Source organism: Cervus elaphus, chromosome 30 (genome assembly GCF_910594005.1).
Source record: "Cervus elaphus chromosome 30, mCerEla1.1, whole genome shotgun sequence".
NCBI lineage: Eukaryota > Metazoa > Chordata > Mammalia > Artiodactyla > Cervidae > Cervus > Cervus elaphus.
In genome coordinates, this window is record NC_057844.1 from 82,964,941 (window position 1) to 82,992,609 (window position 27,669).

General features: G+C 43.9%; 1 protein-coding gene and 1 long non-coding RNA gene across 4 annotated transcripts in view; one reads left to right on the top strand and one right to left on the bottom strand.

Annotated features, from left to right (window-relative positions):
* The window catches only part of MYO16 (myosin XVI), a 504,859-nt gene that overhangs the window by 175,131 nt on the left and 302,059 nt on the right, over window positions 1–27,669 (top strand). For 2 of the 3 annotated variants that reach the window (XM_043891888.1, XM_043891887.1), the window contains exons 5-6: window positions 14,938–15,046; window positions 23,827–23,951. In XM_043891888.1, the coding sequence (XP_043747823.1) occupies window positions 14,938–15,046; window positions 23,827–23,951 (234 nt within the window). The remainder of the gene's footprint in view (window positions 1–14,937; window positions 15,047–23,826; window positions 23,952–27,669) is intronic. The other variant, XM_043891889.1, reaches the window with a different exon arrangement.
* LOC122686707 lies at window positions 11,459–23,901 on the bottom strand. The gene is made up of 3 exons (XR_006338878.1): window positions 23,840–23,901; window positions 15,034–16,238; window positions 11,459–11,775 (listed from the first exon to the last, which is right to left on the bottom strand). It is a non-coding gene; the product is annotated as an uncharacterized LOC122686707 (long non-coding RNA).

A 27,669-nucleotide genomic window follows, 5' to 3' on the forward strand; every position in this document is an offset into this window, starting at 1 on the left:
TCCCTGTCAGCTGTGGGTGACAGTTATCAGTAATTTTTTATTCGGTTCAGAACTCATCCCAGGGAGCTGAGTCTGTAGTGTTTGCTAATAAATCAAGGTGCACAAAATCAGAAATTTCTTCACATTCAAATTTAAAGAAACATTGAATATTTACACCACATTTGAAAAGTACTTTATTATACCACTGTAGTGCAAACTGCTCACTTATTTTGGGGAAACACATAGATATCAGACCCAGAACAGCACATATTCCCAATCAATGCTTTAATGTATCATCTCTATCTCCAGTCATTATTCTTGACACCCTTATTTCTTTTTCAATATTTTATCAATTACTGTAGTAAGATTTGGTTATTTTAATATTAATAGAAATATGATGTTAGGTCATTTATACTTTAGATACTTTATCACTTTCAATGAAGATATTATGAGATCCATGTTTTTTAAAATAATTTAACTTAGAAATCTCCAGCCAGAACTTGCAAATGAAAATCACTCTTTGACAAATTCTCTCTTAATGATTGTAGTCTATTAAAAAAAATTAATATTTAAACCCTCCAAAGACTTTTACTTTGAGAACTGTGTAATTTGCAAACATGTTAACAGACTTTCAGAATTCTATGTTAAAATGTGAATGTAGATGAGGTGGGGATGACTTTCATAAAATGCACACATTATACCCTTGCTTTTTATTACTATCCTGTTTTCTTGATACTTGTTTGGTAGGCATGTTACTGTATACTGTTCGTTAAATCATTAATAAGTGATGACCCAGGAAGATTGTAGCAATCTATTTGCCCAAGAAACTGGGAAAATGAAGGAATGTCCATGAGAGAAATGATGTGGAAAAGTGCGATAAGACTATGAAATATATTTAAATTTAATCCAATTTGACTTCCTAGGCCTTAAAATGCAAAAGAAAATTTAGTTTGGGAGCAATTTTTTAGACACAAGTGGCAGTGCTCCTTTCTATAATACTTGAGGAATATTATTTAAAACATCGGGTTAAGACTTTAAAGATTCTAAGTCAAGTCAGTCAGTCATGTCTGACTCTTTGTGACCCCACGGACTGTAGCCCACCAGGCTCCTCTGTCCATGGGGATTTTCCAGGCAAGAGTCCTGAAGTGGGTTGTCATTTCTCTCCAGGGGACCTTCCCGACCCAGGGCTAGAACCTGTGTCTCCTGCTTGGCAGGAAGATTCTTTACCACTGCACCAGGTGGGAAGTCCTGTTTCTGTAATGCATTTTTATGCATATCATGCATCCAATCTTAGCTTTCAGTGAGGCCTGTGAGCGGCTAGTGACGGGTGCTCTGCAGGCTCGAGAGTACAGAGTCTGACCTGGTCTACGAGGCCTGGGAAACAGTGGAGTAAAATCCAAGGGACATCTCACTGGAGACCCTGCCTTTGGGAGAACATTTCCTAAAACCCGGTGATTGTGAGTTGAGAGTGGTAACCATGGGAATGAAGGAAATACTGATGCTACATTTTGCATTGAAGCCAATAGTAATATTGACCTTTGACATGTAGGCATTAAAGAAGGGCGGGGGATTTTAGAGTGAACTGAAGCTTTCTGATTCTGGAAATTGGGAGAGAGGTTGCAATGTACAAAGAAAGCAAACAGCAGCCAAGAAATCTTTTTCCATGAGAAGGACTGTGAGCTGTTTTGAATATTTGAAGGTCAGGATCAGTAGAAGACAGGAAGACACCCACCTAGGCAAGTCTAGGATGCAGTGAGTTCTGGAACTCGGCAGGGAGAGAGGAGTCTTATTTGCATACACAGGGTACCAGAAGCCCTGGACTAAATGAGATCAACCCAAGAAAATGTGAAGGCTGAGAAAGAACACGGCAAAGGGGGCCAAAGTAAACTAATTAGAAGATTCTGAGAGAAACAGGACGCTACAGAGAAGACTGAGATAGGCGAGCCAGATTTACAAGGAGAATCAGAAGCTTGTATTGTCATGAAAGTCAAGAGGAAAAATGCCTTGAGAGTTTCCTTGTGGTGACGGGAGGACTGTACTAATTGCAATACATCTGCTACATAAGAACCTTCAAGTTGTGAGCTTTCAAGGATGCGAACGTGCATTCCATCAACGTCAGGCCTGAGTGGAATTGCAGCTTGCCCTGCGTCTCCTACCGTTGCAGGTGGTTCAGCCCTACCACCTCCCACCTCCCCTCCCTGCTCCAGCCTGTAACTCTTTTCTCCTGCTCGCTCGATGCCAGCCCCTGGATGCCAGCAGTGGTACTGGCTTCCTCTGCTGGACTGGAAGATTTAAAATGTTTTTTTATTCTTGTGTGTTTGTTTTTTATGTATTATTTGTGTGAAAAGAATTACAAACCTATTACCGTATAGTATTCACAGCCAATTAATTGTGTTAGTGCCTTGGCTAACTTCGTTGGACTCAGGAACAAACTGGACTTAGAAACATGCTCTCAGAATGAAACCCGTTCGTACCGGGGGACTTACTGTACACGAAAAGCTAGTCATTGAAACATGGAAAAAGCAAACCTCTACGAAAATTGCTGCCTGAATCCCTACATCAAATGTGAAAACACATTAAACTTTGCGTGGTCTCCCTTGTGTACGTACCTAAATATTACAACATGGAACATGAAAACTGTAATAGAATTTTCCTCACTACACAAGGAAAAGGAGATAGAGGTACTGACATCATAAGGCACTGGAGATAAACCCACATGAAGACCAACAACACAATGTGTTAAAGGGACAGAGAATATTCACAGCCTGTATTCTCAGCTTATTGGTACATAGGCCCAGAAAAGGCTATATTTTCTCAGAACAGAGAAGACATGTTCCGATTCGTCAAATAGGCTTTTTCTTAAAAGCAGAATAAACATCAGACTGGTATCGGAGAATAATTGTGTGAATGAATGATGAATGAACTGGGAAGGTACTGGCTCTTTCGTGTAAGGTCTAAGTTAACAAACATTTACTGAAATTTGTGTGCTTCCAGAAAAGCAGGCCATGGGAAGAAAGAAGGGGCTTCGTAGGAAATGTGACACGTGCATAGTACTTGAAATGATGTTGAACTTAACTGTAACCGTGTGGGGGATCTTTATGAACCCTCGAACCCGTGATTTCCCTTCTTACCTTTTCTTCTCAGAAATTCATATTCAATAGGCTTGCTTACAAAACTGTATCTTTTAACTGGATGGTTGACCTTCAACTATACTCTGGGCATTGACTAACTCAAATGTTACTGGAGCCAGATTACCAGATCATTGCTGACTTGTCTCCAGTTTTACTCCTCACCTTTGAATTCAGTAAAACTTTCCAGGGACCCAAGAGAATGGTCGTGTGTTTTCATCTTGTCTTATGGTTTCATTCATTGTTCAGTTTCAAAGATAGTTTTCTCAATATAAAGATCACACGTGTTTATTGTAGAAAATGGAAAGACACCCACAAATGTATAGAAAATTAATATCATTCATAATTCCTTCACATAGTCATTGGAGATATATATATATATGTATATATATATTTAACTTCTTGCTTTTGTTCTTTTACTTTAATACTAACTTATTTAAATTTCTTTTCCTGTTTTTTGGCTGCACTGTGCCACATGCGGGATCTTAGTTCCCCAACCAGGAGTTGAACCCGTGTCCCCTGCAGCAGGAGCAGGGCATCTTAGCCACTGGACAACCAGGGATGTCCCCACTGAATATATTTTGATGTGTTTTTAAATCAGTCTCATTCTCCTCTCTCTCTTCCCCACACATGTAAAATTCACGCAGAATTTATCTAGTATCATATATACATCTTGGTAGCCTACTTTTTTATACACTTTTTCTGTATTTCTCCAGGCCTTAAAATTTTGTTCTGCATCATAGTTTTCAGTGATATGCAGTGACATCATAAAATGTCCTTAACTGAGTATTATCCTCTTTTTGATGTCTTTTTACCATTTTCTATTTTTACAATACTGTTATTAAATTATTTTATGATTAGGGCAATATATGTCTCATGCCGTATGTTTATACATGCCCTTCTTTTTTGTGTGTGCTTCCCCCATGGCTCGGCGGTAAAGAATCCGCCTGCAATGCAGGAGGTGTAGAAGACACAGGTTGGATCCCTGGACTGGGACATGCCCTGCAGGTCATGACAACCCACTCCAGTATTCTTGCCTGGAGAATCCCATGGACAGAGGAGCCTGGCAGCCTACAGTCCATAGGGTCACAAATAGTCGGATATGACTAAAGTGACTTAGCATGCATTCTTTTTTATTTTAGACTTTTAACTGTCATGCCTACCCATATTTTCAAAAGCCGGAGAGTTTTCCAAGGCTTATTGGAAGCCCTGCAAAGCTCAGCCCTTCTCCCTCCTCTTTAGCTCTACCCTTCAGATTTTTCTTCCCAGATACAATCACTTCTAACTCTTTTAGATGGTTCCTCTGACTTTTATATGTGTTTCGAGTTAAATAGCTGTTTAGATTGCTACACCTTAATTTCTCATCTTCAGTCTGGAAGACAGGGCTTCAGCTCCTCTAACCCCCGGTTGGATACCCCATTCTGTCCACATGCTTGTCTTCTGCTCGTGGTCACCTTAATTCCGTCTGATCACTGTTAGAGATTTCTTTGTTCAGGCCTGTAAATGCCATTCACACCCCAGTCCCTTGGAATTCTACAATTACCTTTTCTTTGTTGCAGGGTTTCTTTGCTTGGCATGGTTTATTGCTTAGCATGGCAGCCACACTACACATAAATATTTACATGCTCCAAAAGTAATAATTGCTGACGTCAGAATGTTTACAGAGGGAGCTGTAAAAATGGGCCCCAGTGTAATTTCAACTGTTATAAAATTTTAAATGCTTTGTCATACAGGTTTTTAATTTTTTATTACCATAGAAATTCACTGTCATTAAACTCTCAAAGTACACTTTCACTGTAATGAGTGTTTAATATGTAGTTCCTTGACAAATAAATGGATTCCTCAGCTGTATTGCCTCCTGTGTTATCTGCCCAGAAGTCTAGGATCCAGAGGAAAATTATGTGCTTCTAGTTTTCTCTCTGCTTGAACAATGGGGATCGGTGGAAAAGTCCGCTTGGGACAAGGGATGCACGGATTTTTGGGTTCAGTTCCCTGGGTTCCCTGCCCTCTCAGGCAGGCGGCACCTCTGAGGTCCTCTGGGTGGTCTAACTCAAGTAACAGGAGGGATGGAATGGCAGATGGTGAGTCCTTCCTTCTCAGCCCTGTTCATCAGAGCTAAATGGTCGTCAGGGTTAAGACACTCTGTTACAGGTGTCTGCTGGTGCACACCCGACCTGAAGCTTCTCTCTCACTTCCTCGAGACTAACAACTCTGACGTGTTGGCTCAGGTTTGGGGAAAGAGGTTGCGATTCAATCGTTTGAGGGAGCCAGATTAAGGTGTTTCTTCACTAGTTCCTTTTGATGGCTTGAATGCTGCTACTGCTGCTAAGTCACTTCAGTTGTGTCCGACTCTGTGAGACCCCATGGACTGCAGCCCACCAGGCTCCCCATCCCTGGGATTCTCTAGGCAAGAACACTGGAGTGGGTTGCCATTTCCTTCTCCAATGTATGAAAGTGAAAAGTGAAAGTGAAGTCGGTCAGTCGTGTCAGACTCTTCGCGACCCCATGGACTGCAGCCTACCAGGCTCCTCGTCCATGGGATTTTCCAGGCAAGAGTACTGGAGTGGGGTGCCATGGCCTTCTCCAGGTGGCTTGAATAGCGCAGAATAACATAGAATCCTTGCCAGTCATCTGTTTCACCAATAATAACGAGTACGCAATGGTGCAGCGTGAAGAGGGCAGGGACTGTACATAGATGCCTGCACTGTCCTTTCCGTCTGCATCTGATCGAAATGATCTGTGTGCTCAGGTGTTCAGTCGTATCCCACTCTTTGTGACCCCATGGACTGCAGCCTGCCGGGCTCCTCTGTCTATGGGATTTCCCAGGCATGAATACTGGACTGGGTTGCCATTCCCTTCTCCAGGGTATCCAACCCGAGTCTCCTGCATTGCAGGTGGATTCTTTACCACTGAGCCACCAGGGAAACCTCTGAATTATTACTATAATGAGTGTTAGATTCTAACCTTACCATTCCTGCTGCATGTATTAGTTGGTATTTTACTGTATGGATGAGCTTTCTTCTCCCAGGTATCAGGGATTCATTTGGCTATTAATATCAGTATGAAGCCATGGGTTCCTAGCTGCAACTTCACAGCGTAAAAACATCACTCGACCAGGTGATCCAATTGCCTGCATCACCACCGGGACCCAGGTATCATACCTAATGTGATTCCCTGTGTGCTTGGCCTGCCAAAAATTTCACTGGAAGAAGCTAAAGAGAGAAAGCCTTAAGGAAAAAATACACATGAACTGTTTCAGATGGAAGGATGCTAAAGAGAAAGGGAGATACAATAAACTGGGTGACTCCATTCCATTCTGAGTCAGAGGGTGATAGTGCTCAAGGATGTCATCAGAGAAATTAAGGAAACTCAGATATGGACTGTGCTGTATAGAATAGAATTTAGTGATGTCAGATGTTCTGATTTTGATAACACGTGCAAAATAATGTCCTTATTTTTTGAAGTTTTATACCAAAATATAAAGCTATGAGAAACATAGCATATTAAAAAGCAGAGATGTCACCTTGCTGACAAAGGTCTGAATAGTCAAAGCTATGGTTTTTTCCAGTAGTCATGTATGAATGTGAGAGTTGGATCATTAAAAAATACTGAGCGCCACAGAACTGATGCTTGCGAACTGTGGTGCTCAAGAAGACTCTTGAGAGTCCCTTGGACAGCAAGGAGATCCAACCAGTCCATCCTAAAGGAAATGAACCCTGAGTATTCATTGAAAGGACTGATGCTAAAGCTGAAACTCCAATACTTTGACCACCTGATGTGAAGAGCCAACTCATTGGAAAAGACCCTGATGCTGGGAAAGATCGAAGGCAGGAGGAGAAGGGGGTGACAGAGGATGAGATGGTTGGATGGCATCACTGACTCAATGGACATGAGTTTGAGCAAACTCCCGGAGATAGTGAAGGACAGGGAAGCCTGGCATGCTGCAGTCCATGGGGTCGCAAAGAGTCAGACACGACTTACAGATGAACACTAACCACATAAATATCTAGGAAAAAAGCTACATGATGCCTATACTCACTTGGAAGAAATTAAGGAAAAACAAAAGAGACAAAGAGAAAGCAAAAATAGGGGAAAGTAAACTTAACTGGTGAATTTGAGTAAAGGGTATTCCTTTCCTGGGGTTGCCATAATAAAGTTCTGCAAGCAGGGTGACTTGAAGCAGCTAGCTTCTCACAGTTCTGGAGGCTAGAAGTCCAACCTCAAGGCGCTGGTGGGGCTGTGCTCCTCTGAAACCTCCTGCAGGGCGTCCTTCTGTGTCTCCTTCTGCTCCTGGTGGTCCCAGGGGCCTGCTGGCTTGTGGCAGCCATCACTGCAGTCTCTGCCTCTTCCTCTCCCCTCTGGGTCTGTGTCCCCAGTACCACTCTTCCTGTTACGACACCTGCCATTTAGTTTACCCCGGAATCTTTATGGCATCTTAGCGATTCTCATCAGCAGCAGTCCTGTCTCCACATACTGTCGCATTCACTGGTACCAGAGGTTCGGGCATCAGCATTTCTTTCAGTTCAGTTCAGTTCAGTCACTCAGTCATGTCTGACTCTTTGTGACCCCATGAATCGCAGCACACCAGGCCTCCCTGTCCATTATCAACTCCCGGAGTTTACTCAAACTCATGTCCATCGAGTCGGTGATGCCATCCAGCCATCTCATCCTCATCGTCCCCTTCTCCTCCTGCCCCCAATCCCTCCCAGCATCAGGGTCTTTTCCAAGGAGTCAACTCTTCACATGAGGTGGCCAAAATATTGGAGTTTCAGCTTCAGCATCAGTCCTTCCACTGAACACGCAGGACGGATCTCCTTTAGGATGGACTGGTTGGATCTCCTTGCAGTCCAGGGACTCTCAAGAGTCTTCTCCAACACCACAGTTCAAAAGCATCAATTCATTAGCACTCAGCTTTCTTCACAGTCCAACTCTCACATCCATACATGACCACAGGAAAAACCATAGCCTTGACCAGACAGACCTTTGTTGACAAAGTAATGTCTCTGCTTTTAAATAAGCTGTCTAGGTTGGTCATAACTTTCCTTCCAAGGAGTGAGCATCTCTTAATTTCACAGCTGCAGTCACCATCTGCAGTGATTTTGGAGCCCAGAAAAATAAAGTCAGCCACTGTTTGCACTGTCTCCCCATCTATTTCCCATGAAGTGATGAGACCAGATGCCATGATCTTAGTTTTCTGAATGTTGAGCTTTAAGCCAACTTTTTCCACTGTCCTCTTTCACTTTCATCAAGAGGCTCTTTAGTTCTTCTTCATTTTCTGCCATAAGGGTGGTGTCATCTGCATATCTGAGGTTATTGATATTTCTCCCTGCAATCTTGATTCCAGCTTGTGCTTCTTCCAGTCCAATGTTTCTCATGATGTACTCTGCATATAAGTTAAATAAGCAGGGTGACAATATACAGCCTTGATGTACTCCTTTTCCTATTTGGAACCAGTCTGTTGGTCCATGTCCAGTTCTAACTGTTGCTTCCTGACCTGCATACAGGTTTCTCAAGAGGTGGGTCAGGTGGCCTGGTATTCCCATCTCTTTCAGAATTTTCCACAGTTTATTGTGATCCACACAGTCAAAGGCTTTGGCATAGTCAGTAAAGCAGAAAGAGATGTTTTTCTGGAACCCTCTTGCTTTTTCAGTGATCCAGTGGATGTTGGCAACTTGATCTCTGGTTCCTCTGCCTTTTCTTTAGGGGCATGCAATTCAATCCATAACAGATACACCACGGATCCTGGTACTATGCTTGCAACTTTGAGCTAACTTGTAGTTATATCAAAACTAAAAGTTACCAAAGTATTTTTATATAAAAAGTGGTATTTGTTAAGTCCCTCAGGTACCTGTCTTTCAAATTTCAGTATTAATATGCTCGAGAATTATTATTCAGTGAAACATGGCCAAGTTTCTATTCACTGACATTAAATTGTTACATAAGCTAATAAAACATTTATTTGCAGAAATGTGCATTTATTCGTTCCTCTGTTACCTGAGATGCAGGAAAGAAGATTCCCATTTGAGGAGAATGGGAGATTTGGATTCTGTTTCAGTACTCCCAGAGCAGAGTTTAGGAGAAAGTGGGGCTTCCAGTTTGAATTACGAGAGAGGAGATGTATTCAGGCCTCCCAGTAGGAACTATCCAGTCCTCAACTGCAAAAGCATTTGAGGAGTTTGCTTTTGCATAATACAACGTTCATTTCCCTGATGAAACCAATCATGGTGTGATTGATTTTCTTGAAGCCTGACGGAAGGACTTGCCTCAGAGTTCTGCTCTGCAAGTCATCAGCAGCTCCGTTCCAGGGGGACCCATTAGGAGCCATCCGTGCGCGTGAACTCTGAGTTCGTCAGACTAAAGAATGACAATCAGCCAGGGATCTTGCCAGTGGGGTTTTTATATACATGCGCACAATTTCAGAGTTCTAAGTTGAGAAATACTGCCTTTTCGGGGCATCCCTTGGCTGCATGCTTTATTCTAGGGACCTTGGCTAAGACCAGACCGTCCAGCGGTGGGGACAGAGCCACCGCTGGTGGGATGTCTCACCCGTGTCCATGACGAAGGGAGGGAGGGAGGGAGAGGAGGAGGGACAGAGGGACAGAGGAAGGGAGGGAAATAGGTCGGGGGAGCGATGCGGGGAGGGAGGGATGAAACAGTCTCCTGCCATGGTCACCCATCTAGAAACAGTGAAGGCAGGAGACAGGTATGCATGGAGTGACTTTGTAATTGTGTGTATCAGCTCTTAAAACGGCATGTCAGAAAATTTAGTTAAAAGTAACTATCCCTAAAATCATAATCCCTTGCCTCAATTTGCAGTAACTAAGTTCAGTGTTTGGTTGCTTATTTTTCTTTCTTTTTTTTTTCAGTAAATAGTTTTTAGGATCTAATATGTGCCAGGCACTGTTGGGAACATAAAGAGGACTAAGACGTGATCTGTGATCAGGGAAGTTCCCGCCCCCCAGGAAGGTCTGTTCGTGGGATCACACCTGGTTTTTCAGCAGCACAGACCAGTGATTAATGGGTTGAAATTTCAGTGAATGAACCCAAATGCAATATTCAGCACCGCCTTTTGGTTTCAGATGTTCTTTGAAAAAGCCTCATTAGTCCTTAAAGAAAAGAAACCATTCTCCCCCAGTGCCCTGCCTTCATGGCTACCTCAATGCTGTACTATTTATATTCGCAGTTATTGATAATATGTGACTCTTAATTATATTGGCTGTCATCTGCCACCCAGATGTCTGACATGGATAAGATTCTACCTGAAACATTTATGCATTGGGGAAAAATAACTTGATTACCTCCTACCTGTTAGAACTGAATTAAGTAAGGGCGCCCTGTAGTTCTGTCTTAATTGATTCTTTAACCAGTCAAGCTAGGATAAATATGCAAAACCTTATTTTCCTGGTTGGAGACTAAGAGAAAAAAAAAAAATCATTAGCAAATCTACTTCAGACTACTGCCTCAAGTAACTTCCTTTCAAACTCTGAATATGAAACAAAATGAGACACACTAAGAAGATAATTTGAAGTCTTTAGAACCTTAAAATGAAGTTTTCCTTAGGTAAGGGAAAATTGGAAGTATCTAACGTGTTCTGTTCAAATAAGGGAGTCTCTTTATATGGTTATAGAAATATAATGTGGTTCACTCTGGATGGTCAGGGGAGCAGTACAGCTTACATGGAGGGGAAACGTGAAGATTTGGAATGTTCTACCACTTTGACCTACTTTCTACTATAATTAGAGCAGTCTTTTCGAAAAGCCGTGCAGACTTGCTAAGGCATAGGAAAGCAGTATATAGCTACATGCACATTCAAACAAGGCAAGATCTCAGAATACTGGAGGGGGTGCCATGCCCTCCTCCAGGGCATCTTCCCGACCCAGGGATCGAACCTGCATCTCTTAGGTCTCCTGCATTGGCGGGCAGGTTCTTTACCACTAGCGCCACCTGGGAAACCCATTAATATATAGCTGTTTAATATATAAATGTGTGTGTGTGCTCAGTCACTTAGTCGGGTCTGACTCTTTGCGACCCCATGCACTGGAGCCCGCCAGGCTCCTCTGTCCATGGGATTCTCCAGGCAAGAATACTGGGGTGGGTTGCCCTTCCCTCCTCCAGGGCATCTTCCCAACCCAGGGACTGAACCCACAGCTCTTAGGTCTCCTGCATTGGCAGGCAGATCCTTTACCACTGTGCCACCTGGGAAGCACCTTAATATTATAAATATACAAACTATTTAATATAAAAAGCTATTCCTTTTTACGTAAAGCCATGGCTTTGGATGTTATATGGACCATATCAACTGTATTCACATTGCCATAGAGACTTGTATTCAGGAAGAAGAATAGGGTGAAACGTTCACTTTTTTGGCCTGAGTTTAGTGACAGGTTTTTGGGAGGAGAGATATGGGAAATCTTGCCTGGTAAATTTTACGGAGTTCATTAAAGAAGGTAGAGACAGGGTAGCAATTGCTGTGACTACTTGTTTATTAATGAGGATGAAAGCGCATCCGTCATTGTGTTTGTGCTGGGCGAGGGGCGGAGTTGAGCAGGTGGGCTCAGAGGGGAGTGAGGGAGAGAGCCTGTGAAGCTGAAAGATGTCTGATAGTCGTATCTGATGCACTTCATCCATTAACGTCTCCGGATGATGCTTTTTTGTCGGAAAGCAGTTTCTGGAAAGAGAAAAACCAGCCAGAAGCCATGAGCTCAGGCTTTATTAAAGGGACTGTTGTGCGACTGTGTTGGACTTCCCTGTGGCTCAGATGTTAAGGAATCTGCCTGCAATGCAGGAGACTCAGGTTCAAACCCTGGATGGGGGAGAGCCCCTGGAGAAGGGAAGGGCCACATACTCTAGTATTCTTGCTTGAAGAATTTCACGGACAGAGGAGCCTGGCAGGCTACAGTCCGTGGGGTCAGGCTTCATTAAAGCAACGGTAGCATGAGGACAGCTCTCCAGGGAGTTTCTGCGGAGAGCAAGGAACATGAGGATTTAGCTGGATGGTTTGGGGAAGCTCCGAGCTCACACGGCAGTTCAGGCTCGGAAGGCAGGGCCGCTCTGTTGTGTTAGGACAGCCAGGCAGGTCTAGAGCAGCGGGCACAGAGGCGTGCCTGGCTCAGCAGCCAGGGAATGGTCGAAATATCATGCTCGGTTTTTTAGATGTGTGGGGTAGGGGTATAGGAATTAGGATTAGGATAGAAAAAACTAGGGCTAGGACTCCTCCTAGTTTATTGGGAATGGATCGTAGAATTGCATATGCAAATAGGAAATACCATCCGGACTTGGTAGGAGGGGGTGTATTAAGTGGGTTTGCTGGGGTGTAGTTATCTGGGTCTCCAAGTAAATCTGGTGCGAATAGTACTAATAATATCAGGGCAAGGACTAGAAGTAGGACACCTAGAGTATCTTTAATAGTATAGTAAGGGTGGAATGGAATTTTTTCCGCATCTGATGTAATTCCTGTTGGATTATTGGATCCTGTTTCATGAAGGAAAAGTAGGTGGACTATGGCAAGTGCTGCGATAATAAATGGGAGAATAAAGTGAAAGGCAAAGAATCGGGTTAGGGTTGCTTTGTCTGCTGAAAAGCCCCCTCAGATTCATTCGACTAGGTTTGTACCAATGCATGGAATTGCTGAGAGGAGATTGCTGGTGACTGTTGCTCCTCAGAATGATATTTGTCCTCGTGGTAGGACGTATCCTACAAATGCTATATGGCTATTACCGTGAGTGGGAGAATTACTCCGATGTTTCATGTTTCCAGAAAGGTATATGACCGTAGTATAGGCCTCGTCCCACATGTAAAAACAGGCAAATGAAAAACATCGACGCTCCGTTTGCATGTATATATCCGATGATTCAGCCATAATTGACGTCTCGGCAAATATGAGTGATGGAGGAGAACGCTGTTATTGTATCAGACGTGTAGTGTATCGCTAGGAATAGGCCTGTTAGAATTTATAGGATTAGGTAGATTCCTAGCAGGGAGCCAAAGTTTCATCACCATGAGATATTTGATGGGGCTGGGAGGTCAATGAATGTGTTGTTTACAATTTTTATTAATGGGTGAGATTTTCGAATGTTGATCATTAGGGTTCTTGTAGTTGAATGACAACGATGGTTTTTCATATCATTAGTCGTGGTTAGATTCCATGCGAGAATAATGATAACATACATTGTATTTACTCTAAGCATTATTTTTGTGATTGGTTTCGTAGGATTTTCTTCAAAACCTTCGCCTATTTGTGGGGAATTAAGGTTAATTGTGAGTGGTGGGGTTGGTTGTGGTATTGTATTAAATTTTGGTGGGTCCTTCTTGGGTCTGATAGTATTCTTAATTTATTTAGGGGGGATGATGGTAGTTTTTGGTTATACAATGGCTATGGCTACAGAGCAGTACCCTGAGATCTGGGTTTCTAATAAGACTGTCTTAGGGGCATTTATTACTGGTTTATTAATGGAGTTTTTGATAGTTTACTATGTGCTGAAAGATGAAGAGGTGGAAATTGTGTTTAAGTGTAATAATGGTTTAGGAGACTGAGTTATTTATGATACGGGGGATTCTGGGTTTTTTAGTGAGGAGGCTATGGGAATTGCGGCTTTGTATAGTTATGTTACTTGATTGGCTATTGTAACTGGTTGATCTTTGTTGACTGGTTATTATGGAGATTACTTGTGGAAATTAAATAGGATTATACTAATAAAGATTGTGACTAGGAAAGAGAGGAAATACAGTTTGATCAAGCCTATTTGGCTTGTAACCATGGTAGATATTTGAATTAGTGAGGTTGTTTTTGGTAGAATGTTTTCTAGTCAGATTAGGTCTAGGAGGGAGGATGCTGACTTTTGACTTATTGTTAGGTTTGTGTACGGGGTCAGGCGGTGTATAATTGTGGGAAAGTACCCTAGTATGTTAGAGAATTTGAAGGCGTTTGACGGGTAATTAAATTTTAGGTTTTGGGTTATATTGCTAATTTCTAGAATAGAAATTAGCAATTTTCTAGTGCTAGAAAATTTATTCTAGTGCTAGAATAAAACCTAGGATTGTTACTATTAGAGCTATTATTTTTAGATAGTGAGGTATAGTTATTTGGGGGATTGTTGTTGGAGGAATTTGGGGGTTTTTCAGGTGGGTTGGAGTGGGGGGCTTCCCAGGCGGTGCTAGTGGTAAAGAACCCGCCTGCCAATGCAGGAGACGTGAGAGAACTGGGTTCCACCCCGGGTCGGGGAGATCCCCTGGAGGAGGAAATGGCTGCCCACTCCAGCATCCTTGCCTGGAAGAATTCCATGGGCTCCAGCCCATGGGGTCGCAAAGAGTCGGACATGACTGAGCGACTCAGGGCACAGCATGGGGGGGTAGGGGTGGGGATGAGTACTTGGGGCTGGGGTCTTGATCCTATCAAGGGTCAGTTGAACCTTTTTGGTCCATCAGAGTTGATCACAAAACATCTAGTATAATTTGTCTTCAAAAACCAACTCCAGTTTCCTATGTGATCCTGCCAGCTATATCTAACGTAAACTTTTCTGGGTCAGTTTCCTAAACAGGATAGAAATGCAAGTTTTGATCTGCTTTCTGTGTTAACAGTTGTTGATGTTTATTTGCTCAGTCGTGTCCGACTCTTTTCTACCCCTGGACTGTAGCCCGCTGGGCTCCTCTGCCCCTGGGATTGTCTAGCAAGAACACTAGGGTGTGTTGCCATTTCCTTCTGCAGGGGATCTTCCCAACTCAGGGATGGAACCCGAGTCTCTGCACTGGCAGGCAGATTCTTTACCGCTGAGCCACCTGGGAAGCCCTTATGCTAACTGTGTACATGTTCATTTTTCTTTTCCGCTTGTAGGCTGGAGCCAACGTCCTTCTCCAGGACGTCAATGGAAACATCCCACTGGATTATGCCATGGAAGGCACTGAATCGAGCTCCATCCTGCTGACCTACCTGGATGAGAATGGTAGGCTGATGTTGCGAGAAGCCATAGAATAGTAGAGGAAGAGACAGAATGGTAGAATTCTTAGTGCATGTATTTTAGGCGTGCTGACATGAGTTCAGACAGATGCCATTCCCCTTGACTGTGAAACGAGGTCTCATTCTGGGCCATGTTTCACAGTCATTGTCATCAACACCGTTTGCAAGCTGGCAGAAATCTGGAGACCAACCGGAAAGGGACCTTTTAACAGGCCCCCAAAGTCCCTAATTAGCGGGACTGGGTTTGTAATTATAATCTCTTGTCCGCTGGGAGGGGAGGAGAAGTGAACCAGCACAACTGAATTTTGGGCTAAGGAGCGCGAGGTCGCGTGCAGTGTCTTCTCTTGGGAGAACACGTCCAGCCTCCTAAGCACCTCATGCAGGTGAGCAAGGGCTCAAGTCAAGGGCAGTCTGCCCAGCATCTCTGCATCCATTCCTGGGGACACTTGGAAGCTCAACCCCTGTCAGAAGAAAGCCACGGTCAGTCCCGGCGCCATCCTGAAAAGCTGAGGCTGGGCACCCAGATGTATTCCCTGACAGAGAATGTTTAATTGCACAGCCCTGGTGTATAATTTCATGAGTAAGTCCAGCCTTGGCCAAGTGGGAGGCATTCGGAACCCTGAGTTCTATGTGGTCTCAAACTGAAGAAGTATGCCCTGTCTTTAGTTTTTTTTTCTTTCCGCGGTTCGGGTATAAATAACACCAAAGAAACTCCTGTCCCTTCGTGGGTGATCTTTGTCAGAGAAATGGTGTAGCGTGTCCAAGGGGCGCGCCGTGCTGAGACTGTGCGCGTCTCGCCTCCCAGAAAAGCCGGCACAGCTGCCTCTTTGTTCTCTGGGCCCCGCACCTCCTCCAGATCGCGCCTCTCAAAAGGTTTATTCTGAGGATGGCTTAGAAGAATAATAATTAGTGCTTTGCAGCCATGGGTTCTTAAAAAAAAACGTCTCATTAATTCTGAAAGCAAGGTAAGGAATGTTATCTTCACTGGAGACACTGCGAGCTGAGCTGTGGGTCACAGTGAGCTGAGCTTGGTCTGAAGGTCACCAAGTCATGAGTCACATCCCCGGGGTGACAGGCGGTGCGGTGGAGTTGCTCCCTGGTACCTGCTCCTTTCTGCAGAAGGGACCTCGGACTTTCTCACATGTTCAGCTGTGACTTGTAGGAGTCAGAGCCCACGGCTACCAAAGGGAACAAACTGAAAGTTATGCACATTCCACTGTTGGGGGGTTTATTATTCGGATCTTTGCAAAACTTGGGGTGCATCTAAGTGAAGAACAGGGGGCTGTCTGGGGCTGTCTTAATTAGCTGGGCCACGTTTGTAGCATGGGCTTCCCTGATAGTTCAGTTGGTAAAGAGTCCGCCTACAGTGCTGGAGACCCAGGTTCGATTCCTGGGTCAGGAAGATCCGCTGGAGAAGGGACAGGCTACCCACTCCAGTATTCTTGGGCTTCCCTTGTGGCTCAGCTGGTAAAGAATCCGCCTGCAGTCTGGGAGACCTGGGTTTGATCCCTGGGTTGTGAAGATCCCCTAGAGAAGGGAAAGGCAACTCACTCTAGCATTCTGGCCTTGAGAATCCCATGGACTGGTACAGTCTGTGGGGTCACAATGAGTCGGACACGACTGAACGACTTTCACTTTCACTTCTGTAGCATAGTTTCCTGTTCCTTTCATTGATCTGTTTTCCTAATAGCTACAGTTGTAGCTCTTTCTGTTTGGAAACTAAAGTTAAGTATCTTTATTTGTAAAATAATTAGCGTTTCTTCTACACTTTTCCAACCCACAAGAAGATTTTGTTCCACGAGAACACTTGAGTATTTGCAGGAGCGGTATTGCTATCCCATATAAAGAAAAAATAAGTGCATTCCTGATTTTAAAAACGATTTAGGAAAAAAAAAGAAATATGAGGGAGATACTGACTGGATGGTAGGGAGAAAAATCCCAACGCTGGCTGTCATAATCCGTTTGTGAAATGCATGTTTGCCGGAACAAATTTGATTTCATATCTCTTACATTTTTAATTCTGTTTTCCATTTGTCACTGCCCCTGCCCCGGCCTCTGCCTTGCAGTCGTCTGCCCCTCCCTCACCCCGTTTACAGTCTGGTTCCGTTTCTGCCAGTGTCCCTCCTTCTTATCTAGATCTGCTGCCGTAGTTCCAGTAAATACTGTCTAATTCGATTTATTTCCTGCGCCCTCCCTCTTTGGAGCCCTTTCAGAGTGATCTGTTGTGACAGCGTGGGCTGATACTGTTAGAAATCTCTCACGTTCCAAGATGGGCTTGTCGTCCTTAGGAGCCCTGCGGCCTTCTCCCTCGGCGGCGGCGCTCGCAGAGTCTTCCCTCCGCGTCCCCCCGTTTCAGATCGGGGTGCTGATCTTGCTGTCGCATCAGGACGCGTGTGGCAGGAGGGAGGCCGGGTCGTGAGGAAGTTGATTACGTGGAAAATCGCTGGTCACAAGTTCTAATTGTGCTGTCACCACCGACATACGCTGTTCCCACGGGCACAGCAATTAACCTCGGCTCACTGCCTGAGCTTCCTGGGCTGGAAAACGAGACGGCCGAGGAGTTCTGACCGAGCATCTGATGCCTGTGACATCTCCGGTGTGCGGCAAAGCAGCTGGTGTTGGAGAGAAGCAAATTGATGATAAAATGAGCTGGCAGAGAAAGAAGCGCTGCTGGAGGAGCTCGAGGTATCCAGGAAGGATGCTCACCATGGGCAAAGCGTTGTGATTCAGTTGCTAAGTTGTGTCTGCCTCTTTGCGACCCCATGGACTGAAGCTCGCAGGGCTTTCCTGTCCTCCACTATCTCCCAGAGTTTGCCCAAATTCATGTCCGTTGAGTTGATGATGCCATCCAACCATCTCATCCTCTGTCTCTGTCTTCTCTTGCCCTCAATCTTTCCCAGCATCAGGGTCTTTTCCAATGAGTCGGCCCTTCCAGAGTATTGGGAGTTTCAGCTTCAGCATCAGTCCTTCCAATATTCACGACTGATTTCCTTTAGGATGGACTAGTTGGATCTTCTTGCAGCCCAAGGGACTGTCAAGAGTCTTCTCCAACACCACAGTTCAGAAGCATCTGTTCTTCCAGGATCAGCCTTCTTTATGGTCCACCCTTCACATCTGTACATGTCTACTGGAAAACATAGCGATGTGTTTTTTCAAGGCCCTGAAAAATAAAGCAAAACTTTTTTGCTTTGCCGTACATATATCCTCACCTATAGCCCTGTCTCCTTCCTTTCAAATGCATCCTTTTAGAAGAAGGAGCTCACATTTATCTTCTGAGTTCCTAACCTTCTCCACTGAGCCCATTGACATTCAGCTTCTACCCCTACTGATCTGGAAACACCCTACAGTGACTGCCGCTGCCCTTGGTTCTCTGTCCAGCTGTTGCTTTTCTGTTTGGTGTTTCCTCACCTCCCCTCCCGGTGACATTCAGTGACCTCGCTCACACTCTGCTCTGAAGTCTCCCCTCTATGAATGTCACATTGTTTTTCTCCTTTTTCTTACTTTCCTTTGGATGCACTGCTTATGCACCCAGAAGCCAAAATGTTGGTTGTTCCCAAGGCTTTGTCTTTGAGCATCTTCTCTCCACGCTTTCTCAGGCTCATCTCCCCCTTTCCTCAAGTGTTTAGCACTTCCTGACCCCAGGGAGATTCCTGAAGCTTAGAAATCTTTCCAGACCTTGTATGTGCAGTTTTGGTACCTTATTTTGCATCTTTGACTTGGATGTCAGATAAGTTGAAATAATCTGTCCAACATGGACCTTCTTGTTGTCGTTTCATACTCCCTCTGGACTGTTTACCTTTGCACCCAGGAATCTGAGTGCTTGAACATCACTTTTCTTCTCCTACATCCCTCCCGTTGAATTGTCACCAAATCTTACAGATCCTTTTTCTGATCTTTCTAATATGTCTGTGTATGTCACCGGCCATGCTATCACTGCCTGGATTAAAACCCTGGTCTTTCTGTATATTTTGGCACAGTCTTAGACACGAGTCTCCTTGCCTCCAGTCTTAGCCCTCCCTCTGCATTTTTCTCAGGACTTCCAGATTCATCAGTCCCCAGATGACCTTGTGTATTCCTCCTGCTTAGCAAAGTTCATTCAGAATGCTGTTCCTGCACCAGCCCCTTCAGAATCACCCATTTTGAGGGTGACAGTGATCCAGCTTGCCGAGGACAGTCCTGCAGTATGCTTGTGGTCAGAGTTGGAGGAAAGGATTTGGTAGAGGTTTGTGACACCTGTCCCGCATCCCTGGTTTATTTTCTTTACTTCAACTCCTTTATTTGCCTGCTTAACCCTTTTTCTTTGAAGTCTTGGATCTCTTAGAAAGCTTACCATGAAGACAAAAACTGAAATTGGATGCAATTCTCGGAGCTTAAGGATTCCCACTCTATAGTCATGGGATGGGTCATATCATAGCCTAATGATAAAATTATCTTTGAAAGCAACAGAGAATATCCCCAATACAGGATTGATAATGGAGAAAAGGAAAAGCTGAATTGTTGCAAAACAATATTACCTTAATAGGGACAGTTAAGGAAAGTTAAGATTAAGTTCAGATTAACCTGAGGTGTTAATGTCTTTTCCATTCCACACAAGCATTTATTGATATAATCAAATGTAATCAGGCAATAATAATTTGTATCATAGGTAATAACTTGTGCATCTCAGGTAAATGACTTGTTTCTTATGTTCTTAATTAAACAAAAAAATTAATAAACTCCAATCAAAATAATAAATCTAGCAGATTGTTAGATTAATACACTTCAGTCGTGTCCAACTCTTTCATCCCCATGGACTGTACAGTCCATGGAATTCTCCAGACCAGAATATTGGAGTGGGTAGCCATTCCCTTCTCCAGGGGATCTTCCCAACCCAGGGATCAAACCCAGGTCTCCCACATTGCAGGCAGATTCTTAACCAGCTGAGCCACAAGGAAAGCCCTCCAGAATCTTGTGTCCATGGGATTTTCCAGGCAAGAATACTGGAGTGAGTTGCCAGAGGATCTTCTAGACCCATGGACTGAACCTGCATCTCCTGCTTTGGGCAGGTGGGTTCTTTACCACTAGCGCCAGCTGGGAAGCCAATCTAAGCAGGCCAGGTATTAATTTTTTCAAAAAATTGTATGAAAATAAAAAAGCGAGGATTGGCCAGTTCAGTTCAGTCGCTCAGTCATGTCTGACTCTTTGCGACCCCATGGACTGCAGCATACCAGGCTTCCGTGTCCATCACCAACTCCTGAAGCTTGCTCAAATTTGTGTCCATCAAGTCGGTGATGCCATCCAACCATCTCACCCTCTGTCGTCCCCTTCTCCTCCCGCCTTCAATCTTTCCCAGCATCAGGGTCTTTTCCAATGAGTCACTTCTTCACATCAAGTGGCCAAAGTATTGGCACTTCAGCTTCAGATTGGCCAGTTACCCACCACAAAATAATAGGTTTCTTATGGGCTGTAGTCATCATGGTTGGTTTTTTTCCCAGGGGTATCTTAAGAAATTTGTTTGACCAAGAAATGAGGGAATTTCCATTCTATTGTTTTACCAAAAATACATCTGTGCTTTTTTCCCTGAACACATTACAAAAATCTAAAAGTTACATCCTACTTGGTATCATATTTGATTCAAAATCAAGTTTTAAAATAAAGGGATACACTGTTACATCCTTCCAGTCATATTTTACAAAAGTGATCAGAAATAGATTGTTTCCCATAACATGTAATGTGAACAGTCAGAAATGAGTGACAGCTAATTTCTTTTTTAATTTGTGTCTTTCATCTGAGCCCTATTCTTTTTTTTATCACTCAACGTTAATTGCATGTTTAAATAATTCTCTAGAAGATGCATACCATTTCAGTAAGCATGCAACATTTAAAAGTTAGCATAGCCATAGAGTACTGTAACCATCAGGCTTTTCTGCTACTTCAGCATCGAAAATTGAACACTGACATCTGAGAGATCCGTTCAGTTCAGTTCAGTTGCTCAGTCGTGTCCGACTCTTTGCGACCCCATGAATTGCAGCACGCCAGGCCTCCCTGTCCATCACAAACTCCCGGAGTTTACTCAAACTCATGCCCATCGAGTCGGTGATGCCATCCAGTCATCTGATCCTCTGTTGTCCCCTTCTCCTCCTGCCCCCAATCCCTCCCAGCATTATGGTCTTTTCCAACGAGTCAACTCTTTGCATGAGGTGGCCAAAGTACTGGAGTTTCAGCTACAGCATCAGTCCTTCCAATGAACACCCAGGACTTATCTCTTTTAGGATGGACTGGTTGGATCTACTTGCAGTGTTTTCCAAATATAACTCCCATGTCAAATTCCGTAATCCTTGAAGGAAGAGGACAGTGACAGTGTTAGTTGGTCCTTAAGAAACCTCCAATGTGCCCATTGGGGGAAATCTGTTAGTTCTTCCAAGATGACTTCTGATGACCAGGAAGCTGAGATATGGCTGGTGGCGTTTCTTGTTCCTGTTTCTGCTAAACTGGGTTTACCTTGAACAGAGTGTTTGACGTGAGCTACACTTTTCAAGTATTGCATTTGGCTTCATTTTGTTTGATTTCTCCCTACCTCCTCCTTATTGTGAAGGAAAACATCCCTGAATGAGTGGCACGTGATCCTTGGACCAGAAGGCTGACTAATACTAAAACGACGGGTCCCTTTCATCGAGTGCTTCCTCCAAGCTGTGTTTTCTATGCTGTGTGTGTTTTGACTCATTCTCATGACAACTAGTGGAATAAACTGTCAGCCCCTTTTGCAGATGAGGAAACTGAGGCAGCGGATAAGTTACCTGACCCCATCAGTACAAATAATGAGTGCAAGACACAGCACTGAAGCTCTAGAGCATCTCTGCTCTGCAGTTCGTCCATACTCAGAGAAGGAGGGCTGCAGTGAGCCTGGCATGGTGTGCTCATGGGGACATGCCCACCGATGGGCACTGTGCCAGTCTCTGCCAGGCAGCCAGGTCTTACAAGTGTTGCCACCAGCTTTGTTCCTCTGGTATGTGTGTTATTATCTGTGATGGAGGATACAGAAGACGAGGCTAATTCACTTTCCCAGAGTCCCACCCTGGGGAAGTCAGCTATGGTCCAGGGGAGCCAGGAGGACCGCACTATTGTTTTTGGTTGAGCCCACTGCTGCCTCTCCATTTTTGCATCAAGCATTCAGTCAGATGAGAGAGAAAAATTCTCAGCAGTGTAGCTGGTTCACAGCAAACACTTGCTCAGATACAGATGTCATCTCATCTCACTGGCATCATCTTCACCATCATCAATATCACTAATATCACTATTTCTATTATTATTACTTTCATTTGGAATGAGGTGGGTTATTTCTCCTTAGGAAACACCAAGTATGTCCAGGAACCAGTGCTAGGAACAGGGGATGCAGAAATGCAGAGATACATGCTACCATGGAGACTACACCACCATGAAAGCTCAGGTTGAAATGAATACTGGATACGGGTATGAACAGGCCTCCCTGGTAGCTCAGCTGGTAAAGAATCCATCTGCAATGCAGGAGACTTCAGTTTGATTCGTGGGTTAAGAAGTTCTCCTGGAGAAGGGATAGGCTCCCCACTCCAGTATTCTTGGGCTTCCCTGGTGGAGCAGATGGGAAAGAATCTGTCTGCCATGCGAGAGACATGGGTTTGAACCCTGGGCTGGGAAGATCACCTGGAGGAGGGCATGGCAACCCACTCCAGTATTTTTTCCTAGAGAATCCCCATGGACAGAGGAGCCTGGTGGGCTACAGTCCATGGGGTCTCCAAGAGTCAGACACATCTGAGTGACTAAGCACAGCACAGAGGTATGAACAGGTGAGCTGACCTGAGTCTTCTCTGCATAAATCACCCACCTCAGTAAAGCCCAGTTCTCGGTTCTCCACTCAGTCTATTTCTCCTTATTAACATTAGTAGTCATGAAATGATCAATTGGAGCATCCTTTAAAAATATTTTAAAGACATTTTAGATATACAGGAAATTTGCAAAAATAGTACAGAGAGAACCCGGGTACCCTTCACCCAGCTTCTTCTCACATTCAAAATGTACACAGACATGGGCTTCCCAAGTGGTGCGAGTGGTAAAGAACCCACCTCCCAAGGCAGGAGACGTAAGAGGCACAGATTCAGTCCCTGGGTTGGGAAGATCCCCTGGAGGAGGGCATGGCAACCCCCTCCAGTATTCTTGCCTGGAGAATCCCAGGGACAGAGGAGCCTGGCAGGTTATGGTCCATGGAGTCGAGAAGAGTCAGACATGACTGAAGCGACTTAGCATGTGGGAATGAATGGTGCATTTATCCAAACATTGGTACAATACTGTTTTCTATAATACAGCCTTTATCCAAAATTTTCCACTTTTCCCACTAAATCCTTTTTTTTATTCCATTCCTTTTAAAAGCAGTTATTTTAAAGAGAAAATCATAGGGAATAGAAAGCATGTCTTTAAACTCATTTCAATTCAGTCCAGGGACTTTACAATACTTTGGGCAGTCTGTGCTGATGATTTATACGAAAACAGAAATCCACGGAGAGATCCCCACGGCTAAGGCATTCTATCATATTTTGGGATATAAAAGGAAAATTATTCAAGACTATCCTCTGACTGGAAGTAAGACTGCATGCCAAGAGAAACAGTTATAGCTGCTTTGAATGAGAATTCAAAGCAGAAGAGGGGCTTCAAAGAGGAACATTGAAACATACAAGATAAGATGGGATTTTTACCCCCAGCAGCTGAGAAACAGCTCTACACTGTGTCTGAAAGGCTCTTCCCCCCTCCCTCCAGGAGTGGATCTCACCTCACTGCGGCAGATGAAGCTTCGGAAACCGGTGAGCATGTTAACAGACATCAAACACTTCCTGTCCTGTGGAGGAAACGTTAATGAGAAAAACGATGATGGCGTAACACTGGTGAGTCACAACGCTTCACTAGGAGACACTGCTTACGTTGCGAATGTGCATTGATTTGAAAAACATAGAATTGGTTATCATTAACTCCTAAATACGGTTTTTTATTTTTCTGATTATATCAGTAATACATATTTATTGCAGAAATTTTGCAAAACAAAATCCTAAAAGGAAAGTGTAAATAACTTATACTGTCATCCAACATTTATCTGTTGATATATTCTCGTTAAGCCTTATGCATGTTTTTCCTACAAATTTAGAGTAATTTTTATATTATTTTTGTCAGTGTGATTTTTGAGCTGGAACTTACAGGAGACTGTTTTCATTTTAAGCGAAAGAACCTATGTTCCTCTGATAAATGAATTTCTAAATTCAAACAAACGCATGCCATTGCTTTTTAATGCTTTCAGGCACAGTTGCATTAAATTGAACACATAACAATTAAATGTGGACTCATTTGGATGTAAGCACAGTGTCTTATCATCACAGGAAGAACATTTGGTCCTATTGATCCATAAAAATTACTTGGATCGGGCATGCTGGGGTTAGAATTAATTATTATGGAGAGGAATGTGTTGTCTCAAGAAGGTAAGCTACAGAAGCAAAAGGGATTAGAAAGCTCTGAAGCAAGGGGTGCACAGAAGCAGTTGCAACCAATTTTAGAAAATGATTCCGTTTCTACTATGGGAAAATATGGTGTGCGGTTGAACACAGTAGATGAAGCAAGCGGTGTAACTGAATGAATAATAACTGTGTGAGACCCGATACCTTCGTAGATTTAGTAAATGCAAATTAAGTGCTTTGAGACTTCTCAATAGAATTATCTTCCTGGACATCGATGTCGATCTTTGGAATATAAATTTCAGAAGACTACCGAAAATGGAACTCTAAGCTATAAGAAAACAAAGCAGTTTTAGAGTTTATTGAAAAATAACACATTCAAATGGAAAAAATATTCCAACTAGTTTATCGAGGAAATATTTACTAACTGCATCCTGTGTATGAAATCATAGTGAACAAAACCACAAAAGTCCTTTTGTCTTTGTCGGGGGCTCACATTTCGTTGGGGAAGGCATACACTATGCAGTGTAAGTGGGCTAAGTATATAGTGCATTAATAGTACTAAATGCAAGTGAGAAATAACAAAAACAAGACCGAGACATGGTAGGTATACAGCTAGCATTTCTGGGTAGGTATACAGATGAGAGCTCACATGACGAGCTCTGAGTGATGAGCTGCGGGAAGTCTGCCCACACTGCAGGTGTGAAGGAGGGGTATTGCAGGCTGAGCAGTGGATGTGCAAAGGTCCTGAGGCAGGGCCAGGTGTGCTGTGAGTAAGGAACAGCTAGGAGGCCGGCGTGGCTGGGCAGAGAAAGCAAGAGGAGGTGGGCACCGGGACTGGACCACCCCGGGTCTCGTGGGCTCGTGTGAGGGCCGTGGCAGTTACTCTTCGTGAAGCAGGAGTGTGCTGGCGAGTCCTGACGAGACGATGTTGCTTCGGTTCCGGAAGGATCTTCACCCCCACTGCTGCAGTGAGGATGCACTCAACGGGCAGGAGTGGAGCTGAGAGTTCAGTGAGGACGCTCTCCTCCAGCAGGTGACGATGCGACTCAAACCACAGGCGCTGCAGTGTGAGAAGTGGCTCATTTCTGAAGTCCACGTTAAAACAAGATCCACTGGGATTTCCTGATGGAAATTCAGTGAGAGAAGAAGAAAAGACTTTAGCGTGACTCTGGATATTTCTAGTTTGAAAAGCTGGAACGATGGAGTTGACACCAAATCAGACGAGGAGAATGGGCTGAGGGCAAAGGAAGTGAGGGTGGATTCTGGAAACGTGTAGAAGTGCCTCTTAGCCATCGTCATGGAGATGCTGTTTGTGGCTGGTTGTTGAGTCTGATTCATAAAGGGTTTCCTAAAGGAGATCAACCCGGAATATTCATTGGAAGGACTGATGCTGAAGCTGAAGTCCCAATACTCTGGCCACCTGATGCGAAGAGCCGACTCATTGGAAAAGACCCTGATGCTAGGAAAGATTGAAGGCAGGAGGAGAAGAAGGAGGCGACAGAGGATGAGATGGTTGGATGGCATCACAGACTCAACGGACATGAGTTTAAGCAAACCCTGGGAGATGGCAAAGGACAGGGAAGCCTGGTGTGCTGCAGTCCATGAGGTCACAGAGTCGGACACGAGTTAGCAACTAAACAGTAACAACTAGTTTCTGGAATTTGGGTGCTGTTCAGACTGGAGAAGCCATGTTGGGATCTTTAGCATGTTTGTGCAATTGAGGCCCTTGACGCTGGGCTGGGAAGATCCCCTGGAGGAGGGCATGGCAGCACACTCCCGTGTTTTTTCCTGGAGAATCCCCCTGGACAGAGGAGCCTGGCGGGCTACAGTCCATGGGGTCGCTAATCTGATAGGAAGGAAAGAGGCCTGGGGACTGGACTGTGGCGCATAGAAAGAGGAAGAGCCTGGAATGAGGGGCGACTGGAAACTCCCAAGGTGGGAGGCAAACCAAGAGAGTGAGGTGTCCTGGGAGCCCAGTAAGGAAAGCAGGAGGAGGAGGAGGAATGATTCACTGTCAGATAAATACCACTGAGAAGCCGAGTGGACAGACACAGAGGCTTGGCTGTCAGATTTAGTAACTTGGAGTCCTTGGTTTTCTCATCAGGGCAGCTTTGGTGGAGCGATGGGATCAAAATCAGACTGGAGCGGGCTATTTAGTGAATCGTCTATTTCTACTGTATATCTCAGGGGAGAAAAAGAAGGTACAGTCTGTTCATAGGACATATATTAAGTTAACCTTAAAAATGCATTCCAGTATACAGTAGGTGCAGACAGATACTTACACAGAATGCCTACCACAGTCCAACTCATTTTGTCAGAAAGTGCCCTGGTGGATGCCAGCGCCTGAGATGGGGGTGGGGAGGGGGGAATGGGGAGTTAGTGATTAATGGGGGCGGAGTTTCAATTTAGGAAACTGAAAAATTCAGGAGACGGATGATGGTGAGAGTTGCACAATGCAATGTACTCAGTGCCACTGAACTGTACAGTTAAATATGGTTAAAATAGTATGTTTTATATTACTTTTACCACAATAAAAACATTAAAAATAAAGATAATTAATAGTTGATTTAACACTTGATCTACATTAAGACATCCAATTCATAGTAAAAACCCAATGGACTCTCTGTTTCTTTGTTTGGCAGAAGATATTACAACTTCCATGTTTTTTTTTTGAAATCACAGCTAAGTAAAAATAGCACACATGTTCAAATTCCTGCTAAATTAAAATGCTCACAAACTTCAGAAGATAAGCTATGGAGAGAATCAATACACGGCAGTAAATTGCTATCATTTCCAACCATCCTCAATTTTGACATTCCTTGTGACTTTTCTTTTTTATTGAACAGAGAACACAAATGTGGCATGCAATTATTCTATAATAACTAGATCTAGTTTTACTATTGATGCTGTGATCATCTTTGAGCTTTGTACAGAGAAGGTAACAATGAGTAGGAGGCAGCCCTTCCCTGAGGATCACAGCGTTTAGCAAGAGGCAGCCTCTTTGATTCCTGTGTCTAAGTTGGTCAATTATGTTAATAGTTTGAGTTGTCTTTCTGTAAAGGGTATGTGTATAGTGTGTGCTTGCGTATTGTTGCTGATAATGATAAGAAGAAAGTCTTATCCACATACGGCTTCTGTATCCTGAGATGGAATTTCA